At 44.8% G+C, this 22,312-nt stretch overlaps 1 protein-coding gene across 1 annotated transcript in view; it reads right to left on the bottom strand.

The window, feature by feature from the left end:
* Positions 1-1,030: 1,030 nt before the first annotated feature.
* The window catches only part of SLCO2B1 (solute carrier organic anion transporter family member 2B1), a 57,426-nt gene continuing 36,144 nt past the window's right edge, over positions 1,031-22,312 (bottom strand). The window contains exons 5-10 of the mRNA XM_042456869.1: positions 15,461-15,650; positions 13,586-13,745; positions 10,808-10,977; positions 9,299-9,363; positions 5,308-5,428; positions 1,031-1,196 (exon numbers count right to left, since the gene is read on the bottom strand). Of these exons, the coding sequence (XP_042312803.1) occupies positions 1,031-1,196; positions 5,308-5,428; positions 9,299-9,363; positions 10,808-10,977; positions 13,586-13,745; positions 15,461-15,650 (872 nt within the window). The remainder of the gene's footprint in view (positions 1,197-5,307; positions 5,429-9,298; positions 9,364-10,807; positions 10,978-13,585; positions 13,746-15,460; positions 15,651-22,312) is intronic.

Raw genomic sequence — 22,312 nt, 5'->3', positions numbered from 1 at the left:
CCAGATCCTTCCTCTCAAATAAACGTACGCACCTTACCTTGTTGGCCCGCTCTCACATCAAAGCGCTAACTACACTGAAACCTGCTTAGCTTCCAGATCATATGGAGCTGGTTGTCTTTAGGGCATTCAGATTGGGATGTTGAGGAAAGGAAACTTAACCACACACAGATATTGGGATAACAAGTCCCATCATCGCTACTTGCCCATTGCAGCTGATGGTAGCTGAACGAACTTATCACACGAGGTAAACGGAGACAAAATGAAGCAAATTGGTTAAATCCTGTGCAGATAACGGGATTTAAAACCTGCAAGAACTCGCTTTTACGGGTTGTTTTAATGCAACATTAATCCAAATGCAAAGTCCGACAAAACACATTCCCTTTTATTTTTGAGAAGTTCCCGAAAGTAAAAAGGAATGGGTTTTGTTGATTTTGCATTCAGATTAATATTGTGTTATTTCTCATTGGTGCCAATGTCGTCTGAAAAACTACCCACATTTGTGAGTTATTTCTAATTTCAGTTCGGGTTAACCTGAAACTGTGTGAAAAACAACCTGCTTTTGCATTGTTTTGCACTTTAAATCAAGTTTCTCTAAATGGGATCCATCCATGTGATAAACTCCAATGTCAGACCTAGGAGGGTTAAAATTAGCCATAATCTCATCCTTACCTAATTCTAGATTTTCCCCATCTACAGATCTCCAAAGTAGAACTCGTGCATCTTTTTTCAAGGAAGATATTTAAATTTTTTCCCCATCCAAGCAGCTATTAACAGGTAGATAGACTGGTAATATCATGAATTACTGACAGGTAGATTATAATTTATTCACAATATAATAGATGCCCATTTACCAAAAGCAGCAGGCAGCTAACATAAAAATGTACAAAAAAGGGCTGGCGGAGCAATGGATAAAAGTTCCAGAACTGAATGTGTCTTGGGGCAGCTCTTTCTGTCCTCATCTCAGCCTGTTCCATCACAACTGGAAGCCAGCCTCAACTTAAAGAGCTTGGCTTCTTCTTTCAGCCAAACCTCAATTGAGGTTCCTGAGCAGGAATCCGCGGGACTCGAGCCACGCTCTGGAGAGCTGGTACGATTTTTTCCTCTTTTCTTGTTTCTTCTTGCCGACGGAAGGAAGTACAGAATGAAAAAGGCGACAAAGCAGCAGAACTCGTAATAAGATCTGAATGCCAACAAACCAGGAACCAGAAAGGAAAGAGAGCAAACTGGTAAGACTGTGTGAACTGGCCACACGACAGCATCTGTCTCTTGCCCCTGCCTTAGTCACAGAATCAGCTGGAAGAGACGCCAAGGGCTGGTCCATCCAACCCCTTTCTGCCACAAGCAAGACACAATCAAGCAACCCGTGACTGATGCCTGTTTAAAAACTCCAAAGAAGAGACCTCCGCTATCCGGATCTGGCTCTCCTCTCTGCCAATAAGAAGCACAAAAAATAAATACAAAAAATAGCTACTTGCTCCCGCTCTTCGCTCAACTCGCTCTTATCTTACTATGCGTCGGCCGGAGGCGCGACTCCGCCGCTGCGCTGTACCGGGCTCTCTCTCCTAATCGGACTCACACCCCTGGGGTTAACTTCCGGTACCTGCTCACTTAGCGATCGACGTGCCGTTATGGAGGCCTGCGCATAAGGCAGAAGAATTCGCGGTGCTCTCATTTTCTCTCGGCTCTGCCCTGTATCTAGCTCGGCCTGCTCGCTCTCCTTCTCTCTTCCGGCCCACTTTCATACCGGGTCGTGATCTCATCCCGTCAAATATTTTAAACTTGGCTGCAGGCATGGACTAGCTACTCATGGGCTGTAGAGTCGAGGCGCACTCGCCTTACTGTGGCGCTGCGAAGTCCGTACACCTCTGTCGCAGACCAAGTCTAGACAGATGCTAAACAAGCATGTCCAGAGGAGGGCAACCAAAAAGGACTGAAAGACGTGGAAACAGCCTTTGAAGAGTTGGACTCCGTAGACTACAAGTTGAACAGAGTCAACAGTGTGATGCAGCACCTAAAACGCGAGTCTAGGCTACATCAATAGAGGAAATAGTGTCTAGATCAAGGGAATAATAGTCCATTCTATCTGCTTTGGTCAGGCCTCACCTGGAATACTGCATCCAATCTGGGTGCCACAATTCAAAAAGATGTTGACAAGCTGTCCAGAGGAGGGTAACCCAAAACAGTGAAGGGGCTGGTTATGTTTAGCCTGGAGAAGAGAAGGTTAAGAGGTGATATGATAGCCCTGTTTAAATACTTGAATGGATGCCATATTGAGGATGGACCAACTATATTCCACCAGGTGCGGCTCGGGGAATTCATGGTACCATTGACAGCCATGGGTCTATCACAACTGGTCACGGGCCCACGCATTCTGCGGGTAATACACTTGATATGGTCTTTGTACGGACATGGCAATTCCGTGGGCGGAAAATAAACTAACATTTCCGCCCTGACCTGGACGGCTCATTTCCTGTGTGGAGGCAAAAATTCAAGGCATCTACCCAGATCCCTCCCCGGTTGGCGGACCCATTAGAGATGTCCACCCTCGAAGGTGATGGAACCCAATAGGTTACCAGAAGCCCTAGAGGGCTATATGGTTGGATTCTGACGGCGATTCTGTTGATGCCCTGACTAACATCTGGGATACTGATCTCTCCAGGGCTATACACAGCATTGCTCCCAAGCGTTCCTCTCAGGCCTGCCTTCCACAAAACCAGCCCTGGTTCACGGCAAACATCTCCGGGCTAAGGAACCGGGTGCTGGCACGTCTCAGGGCGTGACTGGCGTAGACACCCAGCGCTTACCTGACAAGCCTCCTAGACCTCCTGTTGGAGGACTATGGAGAGGCGATAGATGCACATAGAATTCGTTCTTGCTGCACGTATCGCGTCCGCGGAGTCGCGTCCAGCAGAGCTGTTCAGGGTCGTAGTGGACTCACCATCTAGCTTAAAAATTGGCCCATTGTAAAACCCTTGCTAAAAAAAGCCCTCCCTTGACCCCTGAGCATAATAATTATCGGCCATATCGCTGTTGCCACTTTTTGGGGAGGTGATTGAGAGGCAGTTGCAATCCAGCTTCAATCGATCTGGATGAAAACAGATTATCTAGACCCATTTCAAACCGGCTTTCGGGCGGGTTCGGGTTGAGACTGCCATGTCTCCTTGGTCGATGATCTCCGTCTGGGCATGGACAGTTGGTAGCGTGTCCCTGTTAGTGCTCTGGACATCTCAGCGGCTTTCGATACCATTGACCATGGTATCCTTCTGGACACCTGGGGAGTTGGGAATCGGGGGCACTGCGCTCCAGTGGTTCCGATCCTATCTCTCTTGGGAGATTCCAGATGGTGCAGCTGGGGGACGTGTGCTCCGACAAGAGGCCCTTAACATCTGGGTCCCTCAAGGAGCCATTCTGTCCCCCATGCTTTTTAACATTTACATGAAACCGCTGGGAGAGATCATCTGGAGGCATGGGCGCGGGTTATCAGTACGCTGATGACACCCAAATATCTTCTATGTCTCCCGACTGATTCATGACCAAGGATGGAATCTATCCTCTCGTTGCCGTGTCGGGAGGTCGGTTATGGGGCTTAATGGGCTGGATGAGGGAAAACAGACTCAGCCTGAATCCAGAGAAAACGGAAGTACTCGTGATAGGCTCCCCTGGCCTGGGGATGGCGGTGGTTCCACCTGTTCTGAATGGGGTCACGCTTCCCGTGAAGGACTCAGTACGCAGTCTGGGGGTGCTGCTTGACTCGTCGCTCCACCTTACATCTCAGGTGGATGCGATGGTCAGGAGCACCTGTTATCAGCTTAGGCTGATACGCCAGCTGCGACCCTACCTGGGTAGTACATGCTCTGGTAACCTCTTGGTTGGATTTCTGCAATGCACTCTACATGGGGCAACCCTTGTACCATACCCGGAAGCTGCAATTGGTGCAGAATATGGCGGCAAAACTGGTCACTGGTACTTCCAGGACCAGTCATATAACACCGGTCCTTAAAAACCTTCACTGGCTGCCTATTCGCTTCCGGGCGCAATACAAGGTGTTGGTTATTACCTATAAAGCCCTAAATGGCTTGGGCCCAGGGTACTTGGAGGACTGCCTCTCTCCATACAATCTGACTCGCACACTCAGGTCTGCCGGGAAGCAATTGCTAAGGGTTCCAGAGGCTAGATATGTCACCACCACGCAGAGAGCCTTTTCTACCTCGGCCCCCAAGCTCTGGAACTCGCTTCCCGTCGAGCTCCGCTCGGCCGCCTTGCTGGAACAATTTAAAAAGGGGTTAAAAACACACCTATTCCAGCAGGCATACCCTGACCCCTGATGACCCCTGATGTACTCCCTTCCTCTCTCCTCTCAGCAGCATTGTTGAGCTAGCGTGAGACTGTTTACTGTATGATTTGTTTTTATGATGTTTTTAATGGTTTTTATTGTTATATGTGTTGTGTTGTGAAACCGCCTTGATCTCTAGAAAGGCGGTATATAAATAAAATTTTATTATTATTATTATTATTATTATTGTTTTCTGTTGCTCCAGACACAGAGTAAAGGATTCAAGCTACAGGAAAATACATTCTACCTAAACATTAGGAGGAACTTCCTGAAAGTAAGAGCTATTCGACAGTTGGCCAACATGGCTGGGATTTCTGAAAAGACATTGCTGCCTTGGAGGGTGGTGGAGTCTCCTTTGGGGGTTTTCAAGCAAAGGCTGAATGACCAGCTGTCAGGAATGCTTGGACTGTGTCCCCCTTCATGGTAGAATAGGATTGGACTGGTGGCAGCAGTTATTCAAAGGTGGTGGTGAATTAGGTGAATCTGCGGGCATCTAGAAGGTCCTCACATTTGATGCTACAGCTGTGAGATTGGAGGAAGTCTTCACATTGGTGGCAGAAGGAGGGAAAAATGAAAGCTCTCAAAAAGGAAGTGTATGCCATCTCTTAACCACTGTGCCACCAGAGCTCCTTGTAGCTCCCTTCCCACTTTCCTTTCTGACATCTACCCAATAATCCAGTGATCCATCTTTGCTGTTTGTTTCTGTCCCTCAGGCAGTTATGGGCATAGAATCATAGAATCGTAGAGTTGTAAGAGACCCCAAGGATCCAGTCCAACCCTATTCTGCCATGCAGGAAATCTCAATCAAAGCATCCCCGACAGATGGCCATCCAGCCTCTACTCAAAGACTTCCGAGGAAGGAGTGTGTTCCACTGTCGAACAGCCCTTACTGTCAGGAAGTTCCTCCTAAGGTAGACACAGTCTTAGCTCAATTGGCCTGCTGTTCCATTAGGAAAAGAAAGAAGAAAACTTACCTATACCGGAATAATGTGTTGTCATAGTATCTGCAGGCCGCTTTCTTATTACACTTCTCCTGCCACAAACGGCAGGACGTGTCAATGGCACTGCCATAGAGCACCGGTGCAGGTAACCAGGCTGAAAAACAAGCCAAGGGTCCAAGGTGTGAAAAAGGCAACCTCTACAAAAATCTTCTGAGAGAGCCCCACAACCATCCTGTTCCTGGATTTCAGCCCTAGCCCAACTGGCCATTTTGTACATTTTGGAGAGAGAAAAGAAGATAAAGAATAGTCCTGTTTTGCAATGATCTGAGGCATTTACAAAGGAGTTCCAAGGAAAGGTATCAGCCCACATAGTATATGGCCTTCAGCTCACTTGCATCCATTTTCATAACAGACTGAATAAACCCAGCAGGTGCTGCATGACCATGTATGTCTAGACAGAAAGAGAAGCTTTGACTTATTCTCTGCTTCAGCCTATTTGCACTTTGCTCTCTATTTCATGTCATGGGATACAAAATATAGAATCATAGAAAGACAGAGTTGGAAGAGACCTCAAGGGCCATCCAGTCCATCCTCCTGCCATGCAGGAAACACAAAGCATCCCTGAGAGATGGCTATCCAGCCTCACTTTAAAAAACCTCCCAAGAAGAAGACTCCACCACTCTCCAAGGAAGTGTGTTCCACTGTCCAACCACTCTTACTGTCAGGAAGTTCCTCCTAATGTTGAGGTGGAATCTCTTTTCCTGGAGCTTGCATCCATTGTTTCATGTCCTATTCTCTGGAGCAGCAGGAAAAAAGCTTTCTCCATCTTCAATGTGACACCCCTCCAAAACAGGGCTATCATATCACCTCTTAACCTTCTCTTCTCCAGCTAAGCATACCCAGCTCCTTAAAAGTCACTCCTCGTAAGACATGGTTTCCAGACCCTTCACCATTTTAGTCACCCTCCTCTAGACATGCTTCAGAGATGCATGATGAGACAATCGCAGAAACAGATAAACGCAAGAGCACACAATTAGAGGAGCACATGAGTGCATCAAGACCTGCCTCTGCACTACAGAAATAGTGCAGTTTGACACTGCTTTAACTGCCATGGTTCAGTGCTATAGAATTCTGGGACTGGTAGTTTGGTGAGCTATTAATCTTCTCTATCAGAAAGTTCTGGTGTTACAACAAACCACAGATCCCCAAATCCCATAGCATTGTAAGTTAAAGCAGTGTCAAACTACATTATTTCTGTAGTGCAGATGCAGCCAAGGTTTAAAAGTGCTGCTAGGTTCTGTTGCTTTGGCTGCAACAGACAAACACGGTCACCATTCTGAAAAAGCTGGAGAGAAATTGAGATAGAATAACTTTGTAAACATTTCTAAGTTTTTCTTCAGACACATTTCAACTAAGATAAACTTCTGTTTATCTCTGTTTAGGCAGTAGTCAAGTGCTGCTTAAGGGACTATTGAACAATCAGGAGTGTGGCAATGGAGGAAAGGGTGCAAAATGAGATCCTTGTCCTCCAAATAAGAATTCTGCCCCCAAATTTCCTTTCAGTCCCCAAATTTCTAATATTGCAGTAACTCAAAACTTCAATTGAGCATTTAGAAATAGAGTTTAGGTATCCACAGAAAAGAGGAAAGCAAAGTTCCCAAGGGAAAGTGAACATGGCAAATAAAAGAATTCTAGATATGAATCAATTTCCATATCTCACTGTCTGCAGTGCTAGAAATTTGGGAGTTGAGGGGAAACTTCATGCGGGGTTGAGAATCCTTATTGGGCAGCAATGACCTCCTGATAGCTAGACTCCTAGTGACACTGTGATCCCTTTTTCAAAATGGCTTTCTCTCTTTTCTCCTCCTCTGTATTACCCTGAAAAAAGTAAGACTTTAAACATACACACAACATTCTCAATTACTGCTAGAATAGCTGATTTATACCACCATCAGATCAGATGAGATTTTGGATAAATGACTAGTGGAAGATACAATTAACATTAATGAAAACAGATCATTAAATAGAAGTAATTGTAAAAGATGATTGACAGGGAAGTATTTTGTACAAGAGTATGGTTCGGGGAGGATGATGAGATTTAAGGAAGCTTTAGGTTATGACTTGTCATTGTATTATACTACATATATCATAATTTTAATAAAATAATATATTTTTTTAATTTTCAGTTGATGGGAAGCATCATGCCTACTTTGTGTTTGGATATCCTTGCCCACATTTAAAAACACAGCCATTGTGTCGCTGGAGTGCTCTGCCAGTGACCTGACCAAGGTGCTGAAATTCCTAACTGCAGGCTAAGAGATGAACTTAGCTGTTACTGATAAGGTTGCCAGATTTTGTGCGACTGCCGTTTGTGAACTACAAACAGACGATAAATCAGGAGTAGGTATCAACAGCAAAGAACTTTCTTTGAGCTATTCAGGTAGCCATGTGAGCTAGGTGGGGTCTGTGGAATTATAACCAACCTTTGACTTGGGTAAAGAGTTGTGACCTACTTTTTGATTTCTTATTACAGTGGGACCACAGATTTGGGCATATGTGGATGGCAAGCCCGTGTTGTCCCCAATGGCAGCACGTACATGCATCTGCACTGAAGTCCTCCCTCTCTCCTTCCTTCTGTTTTCTCTCCTTCCTTCCTTCCACCTGAGAGGCTTCTGCCCTGGGCTTGGCTTCAGAAGCAGTGCAGAGTCAGAGGCTGGAGCCCCATTGACTGGAGGAAGCTGGGGCCAGGGCTGGGGCTTGGGGCTTGGAGGCTCCAAGTCCCAAGCTCTGGCTCTAGCTCCAGCTCCAGCTCCAGCTCTCTCCGGCCAATGGGACTCCAGCCTCCACTTCTGCACCACCACCCCGAAGCCAAGGAAGGAAAAGGGAAGGAGGGAGGGAGGACTTCAGTGCATTTGTCTCTAATAGTGGTGTGGCCACATGGCCGCACTGTCATTATAGACAGTGGGACTTGAGCCTCTGTGGATTTTGGTATCTGCGGGATGGTGGTGAGGGCCAACTGTATTTTAACATTATTATTCAATGTGAATTTTATGTGTGTATTGTATTTTATGATATTCTGTTTTATGTATCTTATGGTCAAAACTGTCCTCTCTCTTTTTATGCAGGTCTATTAAAGGGATCATGAATATGAGTTTGCAGGAGCTGGGCAGAGTAGTAGAGGACAAAGGGGTCTTGGAGATGTCTCATCAGCAGGGGCACCATGGGTTGAGATAGTTGCAAAGGCAGTTAAGAGCAACAAAAATGACAGCAATAAATTATAGAAATGAATTTGAATTGAGTTTAGATATTCCTCTTTTTGCCAGTGACTGTGTTTTCAGGGCTTTCTGTGTACTCCTACAATGGATGTAAATTAGGAACGTCAGTGTGTCTGAAAAAAGTGCTATCTATCTGCAGAAAAACCTTACACAAACCTCACTGTTCTGACCAGCTAAATGGTACATTTCATGGTCCCTTTTTTGGGTGACCTTCCAAGGGCCAATTCTCAATGTTACAGTGGCAGAGACCTACAGTAGCTGTGTTTAACACAGATGTGTGAACAGGAGACTCATTTCTGCAGTGTATATATGGTTTTTTTTAAAAATATATATTTATTAGACATATATATGCATATACAAAAGAAACACAAGGCAAACAATAATCACAACCTATCACAGACATAATATACATTTATCCCAATCCTCTGAACTTGAACTTATGACATAACCACTAAACATTTAAACATCTAGACAATTTACCATCAGCATAGTTTAAACTTCATTGAACATCTAACCTCTCTTCCAATCTTTCTCTCTTTCTCATCCCGTCCTTTCTCTTACCTCATGTTTACATTTTCTCTTCTACTTACTTAGTTTTTCTTGCTTTCCCTTTTTCCTTTCTTGCTTTTTTTTTTTTTTGAATTTTCAAGTCTTTCAAGGGAATTTTCCAGCTCAGATGCTGAACAGAGCAATTGTCTAAATCCCGTTTACTTACCCCAAGAGAAATTCAACCCTTGGCTTTAACTTACCCAGAACTCTTAGCAGTAGGAACTGTATTCCAATGGCAAAGGACTTGTCTTCAGGCTTCACATTCCTGGAATAATAAGCATAAAAATATTTTTTACCCAGCTCTCTCCAAGGCTCAAGGGTACAACATAAATCACCTTGAGCTCACTGGAGGAAAGGCAGGGTAGAAATGTAACTGATGGAAAATAATAAGTAATCAATGGAAAGCAGTGAATATCTGGGGACTCTCTGTGCTGTTTGGAAGGGCCAGGAGGGATCGGCTACTGTAGAAACAGGGAAAAGCTGCCACAAGAAGTATAGCTTTAAGACCAAGCAAAATTTTGAAGGGGTAGTCTTCTGCTCTCTTAATAGACTCTCTTTAGCAACCTGGAACTCTCTCAGAACATCTTTGCAGTTGCACTCCCAACGTTTTCTTTTCCTACAAATTTCTCCTCCAAACAAAAACCTCTTTTTCTGTGCAGCCTTCAGGCCTTGCTCCTTATTCCCTGCTGAAACTAAGCCTCCAGTTGTAGCTGTTTATACCCACACATCTTTGTTCTTCTTCCCTTTGACCTTATAGGAATCACCTTTTTCTCTGTCTACCATTAGGCTGTAAACTTCCTGGAGTCAAGGGCACTTGTGTGCACAAGAACAATGTGATACTGTTGCTTTGTTGATGTTAGCTGCTGTCAAGTCAACTTATAGAATCATAGAATCATAGAGTTGGAAGAGACCACAAGGGCCATCCAATCCAATCCCCTGCCATGCAACTTATGAGAGACCTCCAAGTCACCCTGTTATCAGCAACTGTTCCTGCTCCTACTATTCATAAGAACACATGTTGGACCCACAGAACCAAAGAAAGGACTGCAAGGACCATCTGGCTCACTCATCCCATTGCCACACAGGCAAACGAAACTTCCAAATGGAATCTTGTCTTCCTGCCCCTTTCTGAATGCCAGTCATGTGAAATCACTAAATTCCTCCTAGTTTCATTCTTCAACAGAGGGATGACCAATACTATGGGCTTATTTACAAGGATTATTTAATCTGAATCCCCCCCAGACCCCCTGTATCCTGTTTACATGATGCAGGGTAACAAACCCCCCGAATCTGATTTTGGACTCTCTTCATGACATCCGCACCTGATTCAGCCTTTCCTCTCACTAACTCGAATTTAAAAACTGTTTGCTCCAGGTTTTTGGTTCTATCTGCAGCAACCACAGGTGGCTGCCTTCTCATGTAGCCTCTACAAACTGCCCAGTGCTACCACTTTGGCTGCAAATGAATGAAGCACCCAGAGTTGATAACATGGCTTGGCACCTTGTTGTGAACTCAGCAGCAGCACCAGGCAACAAATAGGGATTGCGTGGGAAGGCAGTCACCCCTCATTGCTGCAGAAAGAGTGGGCATTGGGGGAAATTTGGAGGAATTCAAGGCCAGAATGCCCTAGGGGCAGCCCAGAGTATTCTTACCAGTGAAGATAAGCCCTCAGAAGCTCCTATTAGATGTTGTTTGATATCTGAACCTACCTCAGGATTATCACAAAGGCTGGAGTGTGGGAGAGGCTCGCCATGAATCCAGAGATGCAGGCAATCATCACAAAAGGCAGCAGGAACTGGGAACACTGAGCAGGGCACTGTCCAGGGGAAGCATATCCTAAGGCTCCATTGACAACGATGCAGTTACATATGGTGTAATTCTGAAGGGAAAGAACCAGTGGCAGGAAGGGCATTAGGCCAACTTTGTAGGGGAGAAGGAAAGGTAAGACTGACTTCCTTCTCCTTTCTCTTTCTGTTCATTCTCTGCCCTTTGAAAATGTCCAGATGTTAGCTGGAACATCTATTGCACAGAAAGGTAAATAAACCCTTAAGTCCCCAAAGTAGCAAATGACAATGCTGAGAATCTAGAAGTCTGAAGGCCAGAGGGGAAGCAAGAAACCAAGGATATATTCACCCTGAAGAAATGAAGCAGTTTGACATCATTTTGACTGCCAAGGACCTGTCCTACAGAATCCTGGGATTTGTAGTTTGGCGAGGCAGCAGACCTCTATGACAGAACAGGCTGAATACCTCACCATAGGATTCCACAGGATAGAGTTGGGGGTTTTCAGACTGGAAAGGATTGTGCTCTAAATGCTGTGTAATTCAGATTTTAAGGTTTGTTTAGAATTAACACATTTTAAAGGATAACTGTTTTAATTTTAATTTTTTTTAAAAAATTATGTTTATATATTTTAATGCTTTTGTATGTTCCCAACATCCACATCTGCTTGTGTGAAGCATGTAAGGTGGGAGCAGCCAACTCACTTGAGACTGTGGATTCTTGGATTTCTCCGAGTGATTTCCTAGTGTAGTGATTCCCAAAATGAGAAGTACTGCCCCCTGGAGGCGGTGGGAAAATCCAGTGAGGAAAAAGGGGGCAGCAGGGGGGCCTTCAGTCAAACTATTGCCAAAGGGAACCAGCAGATTTCAGGACCATGGTGGGGATGAGGGCTGCATGAAACTTCTATTTTCAAGGTCCCTTAAACCCACTACTCAGCCTTATTGATCACTTCATGCGGTGGATTTCCCACCCTTCACCTGCCCATGCAAACTCACTCCTGTGGCACCATTTTGAGACAGTCTGACTGGAGAAAGGAGTTAAGAGTTGACCAACTGGTTGGAGTGAGGAATTCCTCACTGGGGAGAAGCTTGTCCCTTTGCATCCAGTTACCTCTGGAGATGCAAGTGAGAAGCAAGGCCAGCGTAGGGGAGAGACTTCTCAGTTGCTGCTCGACTGGCTGCTTGGTTGCTGCTCCTAGGGTGACCAGGTGCAAAGGGAGCAGTGACTGAGATCAGTTGCTGGGAATTTGCAGTGGAATGGCAGATCTAATATTTAAAAATAGGCATTGGCTGTCACTAGGATTGTTGCCCAAAAGGAAAGGGGGCGGTAGCTCCAAAAAGTTTGAGGACCACTTTTCTAGTGCAAGGGAGGGGAGCTCTGATTTCCTCTCCCGCATAAAATGATTAAGACAATGTGTTCTGCAGGAGTACAAAAGAAAGCTTGCTTATTCCTCAAAATGCCCAGAGATGTAGAGCCTTATCATATTATTAAACAAACCCCGGAGGCAAAAAAATTTGCATGTTTTATAAATAAATAAATAGAGTTGGCCCTCTGTTTTCATGGGGGATCCATTCTGGACACCCCCCCCCCCATGAAAACAAATTTTTGAGTTCACGGATCCAGATCTGCGAGTTAGGAGGGGCAACTGCAAATAAATCTTCTCGCTCAGCACGATTCTTGTTCTCTTCAGGCTGTAAAAGTGTGGGAGAATGTTCTAAATGCATAACTTTTGCCAAAAGAATTGTTTCAATTTGGCAAATGGGACACTTTTATGACACTTTTACGACCATGTCCCACAGTTTGGCAACCGGAAGACAATGAAAGAGAATGTGTCGTGCAGAGGGAGAAAAAAAGGTGCATCTTTTTGTTTGCCTCCTGAGTTTGTTTAACAATGAGATAAGGCTCTTACAAACATTGCTGTGTGTTTTGCATGATAGCCCTTCCTTAACAATAATATTATTAATAATAATATTTATTTGTATACCGCCTCTCCCTGTATTGGATCGAGGCGGGTAACAACAAAACAAGAGAACAATAAAAATGCTACACAACAAACCACAAGTAAAAACACAGCAAAACATCCTAAAACTCCCTCCCACCCTAAAATAGAGTTAAAACAACAATTCCCAATAAAGTGCTCCCAATAAAATCAATCGTGATCACATCCGGTGAGGAATAGCTATGCCATTGGAGAGTAAACATTCCAAGGAGGTCAGTTTGGGAAGGCCTGCCAGAAGAGATCAGTTTTTATTGCCTTCTTAAAGGCCTCCAAAGATGTTATATGACAGATCTCCTCAGGCAGATCATTCCAGATTTTTGGAGCGGCAACAGAAAACGTCCTCTGGGAAGTTGTTACCAGTGTGGTTTTCTTAGACTGCAAGAGATTCTTCCCAGAGGACCTAACAAAGTGAGAATTGAGAAACACCAACAATTTGGATATTCTTTTTCTTTTGTTTTTTCTGACTCTCCTGCCCTTTTGTCATCTGACCTTGAATCCTATATGATAAAGGATCGGTGGTGGTTATCTAAGACCCAAACAATATGTGATATGAAGACCTAATGGCTGCCATTTTAAAACCAGTGGCTTCAGCAGGGTCTAGAGAGGTATACACCCACTGCCTTGCTGTTCTCCCTCAGAATCTCCCTCACAATCCCTTCCTCTCTGCATCCAGAATGTCAAATGCTGATAAAGAATTTCTACTCACATCGACTTGCTTTGTTTGGGAATTATAGATTAGATCTGAACAGCCAGCATAACAAGGGGAGACGTATTCAATGTTATCCTGACCACATACGGGGTTAAAAGCTGAAGGCGAACAGTCACACTGTTGGTTACAATCAGCAACGAGCTGTTGACCTTCAGAACTAGAGGAGGAAAAATGCATATTATTAAACCAGGCATGGCCTTTGAGTACCCTTAAATGTACTTGAGCATCTATAGACACTTACTATGGGTCGATGCAGACTGACACAATACACTGGCTTCCCAGCGGCATGGGGACATGGTATACGCACAGCGCATGTCCTCACACTGACGTCACACCACCCTGCTGCCACATGGGGCAGCTTTTCAGAGCTGTGGAGACATGGCATTTAGATGCCGCATGCCACAGGTGTGCCAAAAAGCTGTGGTGGCAGAGGAAAGGGTGACATTTTTCAGGCGCAAAAAGGAGCAGCATTTTTTCACTTCTTTTTGTGCCAGAAAAATGCGGGAGTGGGGCCATGGTGTGCAGTTGTTGCAGTGCCCAGGCTTTCCCAGGGGTGTGACACCGACCCTTTGGGATGGTCTGCTTTGCCCATGAAACTGTCTTTCAGTTAAAGAAATCTTAGTCAATTGATCATATGAGCTTTGATTGATTCAGTCTTTGTACACATGCAACATCTATTCTTTAGCCAAACACCACCATCACCCCACTCTTCCCCGATTCCTTCTTGATGGTGCACACATGTGTCACAACAGGTACTATCCCACAAGAGGTATTCCCTGCTGGGGATAAAGAGGTACGCCAATTGTAAGATGGTTCATGTTAGCCATTAAAAAGAACAAAACTTGCCCACAAGTACAGGGTTAGAGACTTCTGAATAAGGAGAACAAGGTGGATAAGATATGACAGAGAAGAGAAGAAGAACAGCTTAAGAGATAAGAGATGGTTTCAAATGCAGTTTGCAGGTGGGATGCCCTTGGTTCAGGGAAGGTTCCCAGGGATGTAACTTACTACTACATTTCTTCTTGAAATGAGTATTTTTAGCAATTTTCTTCCCACTGTGAAAAAAAATCTTCAAAAAACCACCCAGTTTTCAAAGGCTTGTCACAATTTAGGATCTATTCTGTACAAAATTCGATTGTGGATGTTTCGTGCAGAAAACAGCAGTTTCTGTAGAAGAAACAGCATTTTATGTGTGGAAAATAATATTTCAACATAGAAATATTAATTCCTGTGCAGAAAATACTGTTTTCTAGGCAGATTAACCTAGTGCCAATTTTATACAGGATTTTACACAGAACAATTTCACCAAATTACAATGTTTTTATCTGCACAGAAAACATTTTCTGTGCAGGAATTATTATTTCTATTTTGAGATATTATTTTCTGTGTTGAGATATTATTTTCCATTGTAGAAACGGTTGTTTCTGGCAGAGAAAATGTGTTTCTGAGCAAAACAACCATGTGCGAATTTTGTGCAGAATAAGCACTGAACAGTGAAGATTCTCAGCAGTCCAGGATTCGTCTTGTCAGGGTTTTGCAACACTCAACAAACATGTTTTCTTTGAATATTTTTGAATAGTCTTTCCATCCTTACATATTCCAAGGGCAGAGGGAAATGAGACAGAATAGATGGGGATGCAAGATGGAAGAACCAACTTGAGGTTTAGCCACAAAATAGAACAACAAGAAGACAGCAAACAAAGAGAAGGGTACCAGGGGAGATAGGATTTAATAAAATCTCTTTTGAGAATCCTTGAAAGATTTTCTCTCCCTGTTATCACACACCTTTCTGATCCTAAACCCAAAAGCCTTTTTTTGTGTGTGTGTTTTCTTTTCAAACAAGTCTTTGCATACAACCCAGTGTTTCTGTACCTTGCAGTGTCAAGGCCGGCAACCGGTGGCGAAGGGCAACCCATGAACAGGAGGGGCAAGTCAAAGAGGATGCAGACGCCCATGCCAAGCATGCACATGATGGTGGCCTGCCTGAGGCTGAGTTGGCAGTTCTTCATGATGACGCCTCCCAGGATGATGCCTAACAGGGCTCCTGGGATGTTGACAGCACCTGTGGGGCAGAGGGAAAGAGGGAAAGTCAAATGCCTGGGCACAAGGTGGGAAACAGCCGGATTTAAGAATCTGTGAAGGAAGAAAAACATATGGACAATTCTGATTAAATTAGTTTCATTTGTAAACAAACAGCATTCTATATGTCATCCGCCAAAACATCATTTGCAGTTTTGGAAAGATATTTCAGTGGGCCCTAGGGCCAAAAAGACAGGAGAAAGTAAATTTAATGTATGTATCCGTGTATAAAAATCCGTGTATAAGAAGGGCTGACTGTACCAGGTATGGATGTGAGTGCTGGACAGTTAAGAAAGCAGATAAGGAGAAAATCATTTGGGGCCGTGGTGCTGGAGAAGAGTGCTGAGGATCCCATGGACATCTAACAAGACAAATAAATGGGTCCTAGAACAGATTAAGCCGGAAATGTCCCCAGAAGCCAAGCTGACTAAACTGAGGCTCTCGTCCTCTGGTCACATCATGAGAAGGCACAACTCACTGGAAAATGCAGTAATGGTGGAAGAAAGCAGAAAGATAGGAAGGCCTCATGCTAGATGATGGACTCTTATTAAGGAAGTTGCAGGTAAGAATGTCCAGGACCTAAGGAGAGCAACGGAGGATAGGGGGTCTTGGAGATGCTTCATCTCAGGGACACCATGAGTTGAGATCAACTCAAGGGCAGTTAATAACAACAAAAGACAGCTCTAATATGATTCCTGAAGCTTCTCTGCCAGTGCCTAATTCAGCTGTGTGGTTCCCCACCCCTATATCTTTAGACTGAGAGCCCTTGTAACTTGTCAGCTAATCTGAATTCTGTCTGAGGTCAGCTGCTATCACCTTCTGGCCACCTGAGTACCCACATCATGATGGTTATGAAACCCTGGCAAGTAGAGTTAACATCAACATTTCTCTCAAGCATTCGTAAGTCTTGGAATGGCACGATATTTTATATGGGATAATGAGCAGGGGTGGTGGTGGTGGTGGTGGTAATTTTTTAGGTTATTAGAGAGAATCATGCACACAAACACACACACATTCCCCTCAGGGAGAAGCACAGGCATATCAATGTTAGGGGACTTTGCTTTCATTCCATTCTATTCCATTTTATTACAGGTGAGACATTTTATTACACAAATAAGATTCATCTTAAACCACATATCATACATACTTGTCTCTTTCACCATAATGGAAACTATAGCCATCTCATAGAATCATAGAGTTGGAAGAGACCCCAAGGTCCACCCAGTTCAACCCCATTCTGCCATGCAGGAAATCTCAATCAAAGCATCCCTGAAACATCACCGTCCAGCCTCTGTTTAAAGACCTCCAAAGAAGGAGACTCCACCACAATCTGGAAGAAGTGTCTTCCAGTGTTGAACAGCCCGTACAGTCAGAAAGATCCTCTTAATGTTGAGCTTTTCCTGTAGCTTGCATCCATTGTTCCGTGTTCTAGTCTGCAAATTTGATAAGTATGCTCCCAATTCTGTCATCCAAGTCATTGATAAAGATGTTGAATAGCACTGGGCCCAGGACAGAGCCCCACTGGACACCCCACTGGTCACTTCTCTCCAGGAGGAAAAGGAGCCATTGTTGAGCACCCTTTGGGTTTGGCTGGTCAACCAATTACAAATCCACCTAACATCTCTCAGCACATTTGAGTCCTTTGGCAGTTTATCAGGAACAGCCCACCTTGAAGGCGACATCGTAGCCTTCTCTGCATATGGTGAAGACTGGCAGAACCAGTCTAATAGCAATCTCCTCTTCTCTCCTTTTATTCTCTTCTTAGTCTCGACCCAGACCATCAGCTGTTTTATCTGGTCCAATGAGACAAGAGATTTCTCTTGCATCTTATTTTTGTCAACAATCATCTTCTCCAATCAGACTGCTGGTGATAATATAAATAACCATTGCATAGTTAAATATTGACTTTTGGCTGTCACTCAACCTGACTGCATCAGATAGTCCATAGTGTCTACCACCATGGCAACTGCTATGAATTTATTCTCAGACATGTCTGGTGGCTCAGCCATTGAAACCCACTGGGTGGCCTTACATAAGTCATACTCTCCCTCAGCGTCAGACAAGGGCAAACCGCACTCCAAAATAAATAAATAAATAAATAATAATAAATGCTTTATTTGTATACCGCCCTTCTTCCAATCAGGGCGGTGCACAGGATAATAACATATACAATATACAAAGGCAATAGAACAGATTAAAATATACATTTAAAATCACATACTAGCCAGCTCATCATTGGCTATCGGGGGGGGGGGGGGACTAACTAGAGCTTGTATCGGGGAACGCTCGCTTAAACAGGAAGGTTTTTAAATCCTTCCTGAACTGGGCTAGGGAGGTAGCCGAGTGGAGCTCTATAGGCAGCGTATTCCAGAGGGTTGGGGCCGAGATGGTAAATGTCCTCCTTGCAGTGGAGGATAATCTTGCCCCAGGTACCTTCAATAGCTGCTGCCCAGTTGTTCTGAGTGTGCGGGGCAGATTGTATGGGGAGAGGCGGTCCTCAAGGTATCCTGGGCCCAAGCCATGTAGGGCTTTATAGGTTATAAGCAACACCTTGTATTGCACCCGGAAGCAAATGGGCAGCCAATGCAGATCTTTAAGTACAGGTGTTATATGACTGGCCCTGGATGTACCAGTGACCAGTCTGGCTGCCATATTCTGTACCAATTGTAGCTTCCGGGTATGGTACAAGGGTTGCCCCATGTAGAGCGTGTTGCAGAAATCCAGTCGAGAGGTTACCAGAGCATGTACCACCGTTTCAAGGTCCCTCTGGTCCAGGTAGGGACGCAGTTGGCGAATCAGCCGAAGCTGATAACAGGTGCTCCTGACCGTCGCATCCACCTGAGATGTAAGGTGGAGCGATGAGTCAAGGAGCACCCCCAGACTGCGTACCGAGTCCTTTACGGGAAGCGTGATCCTGTTCAGGACAGGCGGAACCACCGCCATCCCCGGGCCAGGGGAACCTATCACGAGCACCTCCATTTTCTCTGGATTCAGACTGAGTCGGTTTTCCCTCATCCAGCCCATTACTGACTCCAGGCACGCCACGAGAGAAGAGATGCCATCCCCGGTCACTGCATCAGTTGGAGACATAGAGAAGACTATTTGGGTCTCATCAGCATATTGATAATCTTGCCAAGAAAATCTCACAGTAGGTTTCCCTTAGGGTTGCCATTAGTTTAAAAAAATGACTTGAAGGTGCACACAACAACAGTAACAAATCATAGAATCACAGAGTTGGAAGACACCTCAAGGGCCATCCAATCCAAGCCATTCTGCCATGCAGGAATTCACAATCAAAGTATCCCCGACAGTTGGCCATCCAGCCTCTGCTTAAAAACCTCCTAAGAAGGAGATTCCACCACTCTCTGAGGAAATGTGTTCCACTGTCGAACAGCTCTTATTGTCAGGAAGTTTCTCCTAATGTTGAAGTGGAATCTCTTTTCCTGTACTTTGCATCTATTGGTCCAGGTCCTATTCTCTGGAGCAGCAGAAAACAAGTTTGCTCCATCCTCAATATGACACCATTTCAGATATTTAAACAGGGCTATCATGTCACCCTCTTATCATTCACTTCCTCAAGCTAAACATACACAGCTCCATAAGTTGTTCTTCATAGGGCTGTATGGTTTTCAGGCTTTCACCATTTTGGTTTCCCTCCTCTGGACACACTCCAGCTTCTCAACTTCTATTTTGAATTGTGGTGCCCAGAAGTGCACATAATATTCCAGGTGAGGTTTGACCAAAGTAGAATACAGTGGTAGTATTACTTCCCTTGATCTAGACACTATACAGTACCTCTGTTGATGCAACCTAGAATCACATTGGCCTTTTTAGCTGCCACATCTCACTGTCAACTCATGTTCAACTTGTGATCTACTAGGACTCCTAGATCCCTTTCCCATGTTGTCGTGTTAAGCCAGGTTTTCCCCATCCTATATCTATGCATTTCATTTCTTCTGCCTAAGCACAGTACCTTACATTTCTCCCTGTTGCAGTTCATTTTGTTAGTTTTGGCCCAGTTTTCTAATCTGTTCAGGTCATTTTGAATTTTGATCCTCTCCTCTAGGGTATTAGCTACTCCATCTAATTTGGTGCCATATGCAAATTGAATAAGCATGCCCTCTGTTCCTTCATCCAAGTGATTGATAAAAGATAACAACAACATGCCTGGTGGAGGCTCTCTTACCTTGCTTAAAACTGGAATTAGCCTGTTGTTACACACATATCTGGCTTTCTGCATTGTATCGTAAACCTTCAATCTTAAATCCATTATTTATTGGCAAATTGGTAACTCAAATTACCATCCAGCCTGTATCACGATGCTCCAGGGAGAGCCTGATCACTGTAACAGACACTTCCTAACATTGCTTTGACAGTGTCAGTGCCCTGGGAAGAGCCACTGGATCAACGGTTGAATAGTGAGTTTTTTGTGGCGGGGTTTTGGTTATGTGGCAATGTTCTAGAAGAGTTTCTTCCTGACGTTTCGCCAGCATCTGTGGCTGGCACCTTTGGAGAATGTGGTGAGTCATCAATTAGGGAAATCCAATGGGTTCAGTAGCTCATGGCACTAAAAACAGGATTTAGGCCAGGGCAGAAAAGTGTGTTCGACAGATATCTCAAAGACCCTAAACCCCCGTTTTTAGAAAATATTTTAAAAATAATAATTTAGATTTAAATAATTTTGCTAATTTACAATTGACCTCATATTTCCCCCCGAGTCTTGGGTCTGACCCAGCAAGGCTGCTCTCCAGTTCCTTGCTGCCCTCTTTCCTAGTATTAAGACACAAGGTGGCATTTCATAGAGCCTTTTTCATTTATTTTAAAGGGATTGTTCAAATGCTGGGACTTGCTGTGCTTCCCTCTGGGATATCATCAGTGCAAGTGTGTTTGGGGAAGGGCTCAGATTCAGCACACCTTTGGTTCAGGTGGAGCAGCCCCAACTGTTCTCACTGAACAGTCATCCTCTCTTGTCAACATTGGTCACTCATTCTGCACAAAAGACACTCAAGCCAGCTTAGCGATCAATGTCTTGTTTCCTGGAACCTGATCTTGACGGCACCACATGCTCCAACATTTCACAGGTAAAAACCGGGGCAAATGTGGCCAAGCAAAATCAGTGTGCTCAAGATAGTAACTGTTATTAATGAATGCACCAGCTAGGAGAGGCTGCAGCTGTTTGCTTTTGCCTGAGCCCACTGGGAAAGGCAAGATTTTGCCCCCTCCTCTCCTGCTGCTGAGTCAACTGAGTGCAAACTACTTGTACCCTTTGAACTCAAGTTTATAGCAATGGAAGTAAGGGGGAAAGTGCGAGGAGGAGAGAGAAACCAGGATGTTTTAAAACTTGCGGATAAAGTGGGACAACGGACGATTCATTGGGACTGTCTCTGCCAAATTGGAACACTTGGTGGATATGCTACTCTAGTTCTGCATGACCTTCTGCCTGCCTGGGTTTCTCCAGCTATTCTTCAGCTTCTTGACCTCTGGACTGCCAATTTCCCACATGGCTTCACTCTCCTCAAAGTGAATTATGACAGGATCATTAGGAGCGGATGCTAATGGAGCCAAGACTATTTGCCTTCTTCAAAACATGGATCCGGGTACAATCCTTTCCTGCCAAGTGAAGGGAAAGAGGGTATCTCATGCTGCAAACTTTTTTCCTTCAGAGCAGCTACTGTTTCTTTAAAAGAGGGAGTCTATATGGGGTTCTGCATTCCCTTTTAACTCTTAGCCTTGGCAAGGGCTTTGTCCCAAAAAAGAGAGGCATGCGGGTGAGGACACAATCTTCTTTTTAAATGCTAGGCACTATCTAGGGCTAGGGCAACTGTCAAGGGTTGGCACCCCCACGCCACTGGAGGGCCATGCCCCCTGATGCACTCTCTGAAAAATATTTGGCTTCTTTTGCCCCCAAATGCTCCCCATGGGGCCCTCAAAGGTTTGGGGGTCAATTTAGGGTGAGTGGGAAGTGGCAGAACCCTACAATGGTCACATACAGCTCCCAATTGAAACCACTCAGACACTCCAGAACCTATTCTGGACAATATTCTTGGTGGCAGGACTTTACTTCCCTGTATTTTGCCTCCCACTTTCAAATAGCTACTTACCTCTAGCAGGATACATAACACAGATGGAGAGAGAGGTACACCATGTTGTCACAACCTCAGATGCCAACTCTGCCCACACATCTACTTGGGAATGTCGTCACACGACTTAATCACTTAACCCACAATATTTAGAGGCACTTTAGACGGGCCCTCCCTTCGGCCTCTATCTTGAGGGGGAGAGAGGCAAGCTAGCTCCACAAGGTCTGCCTGGAGGCAGGCAGGCCCTCCCTTCATCCACCATCTTGAGGGGGAGAGGGGCGGGCTGGCTCTGGCTGTCTGCCTGGAAGAGGACGGGTCCTCCCTTCGGCCACCACCTTGGGGGAGAGGGAGGCAGGCTAGCTCCAAGAAGCCAAGTCCTCCCTCCAGTCCATCTGCCTTGGTCCAGGCCTCAGAGGTAGAGAAGAACTGCTGGACCTCATCCCCTTCCCGCTACCACTCCCTTCTCCTTTTGTGTTGTGTCTTTTAGATTGTAAGCCCGAGGGCAGGGAACCGTCTAATTAAAAAGATTGTATGTACAGCGCTGTGTAAATTTACAGCGCTTTAT

Source organism: Sceloporus undulatus, chromosome 3, assembly GCF_019175285.1.
Source record: "Sceloporus undulatus isolate JIND9_A2432 ecotype Alabama chromosome 3, SceUnd_v1.1, whole genome shotgun sequence".
Lineage (NCBI taxonomy): Eukaryota > Metazoa > Chordata > Lepidosauria > Squamata > Phrynosomatidae > Sceloporus > Sceloporus undulatus.
The sequence above is the reverse complement of the archived record's forward strand: the minus strand, read 5'-3'. Positions and strand labels throughout refer to the sequence as shown.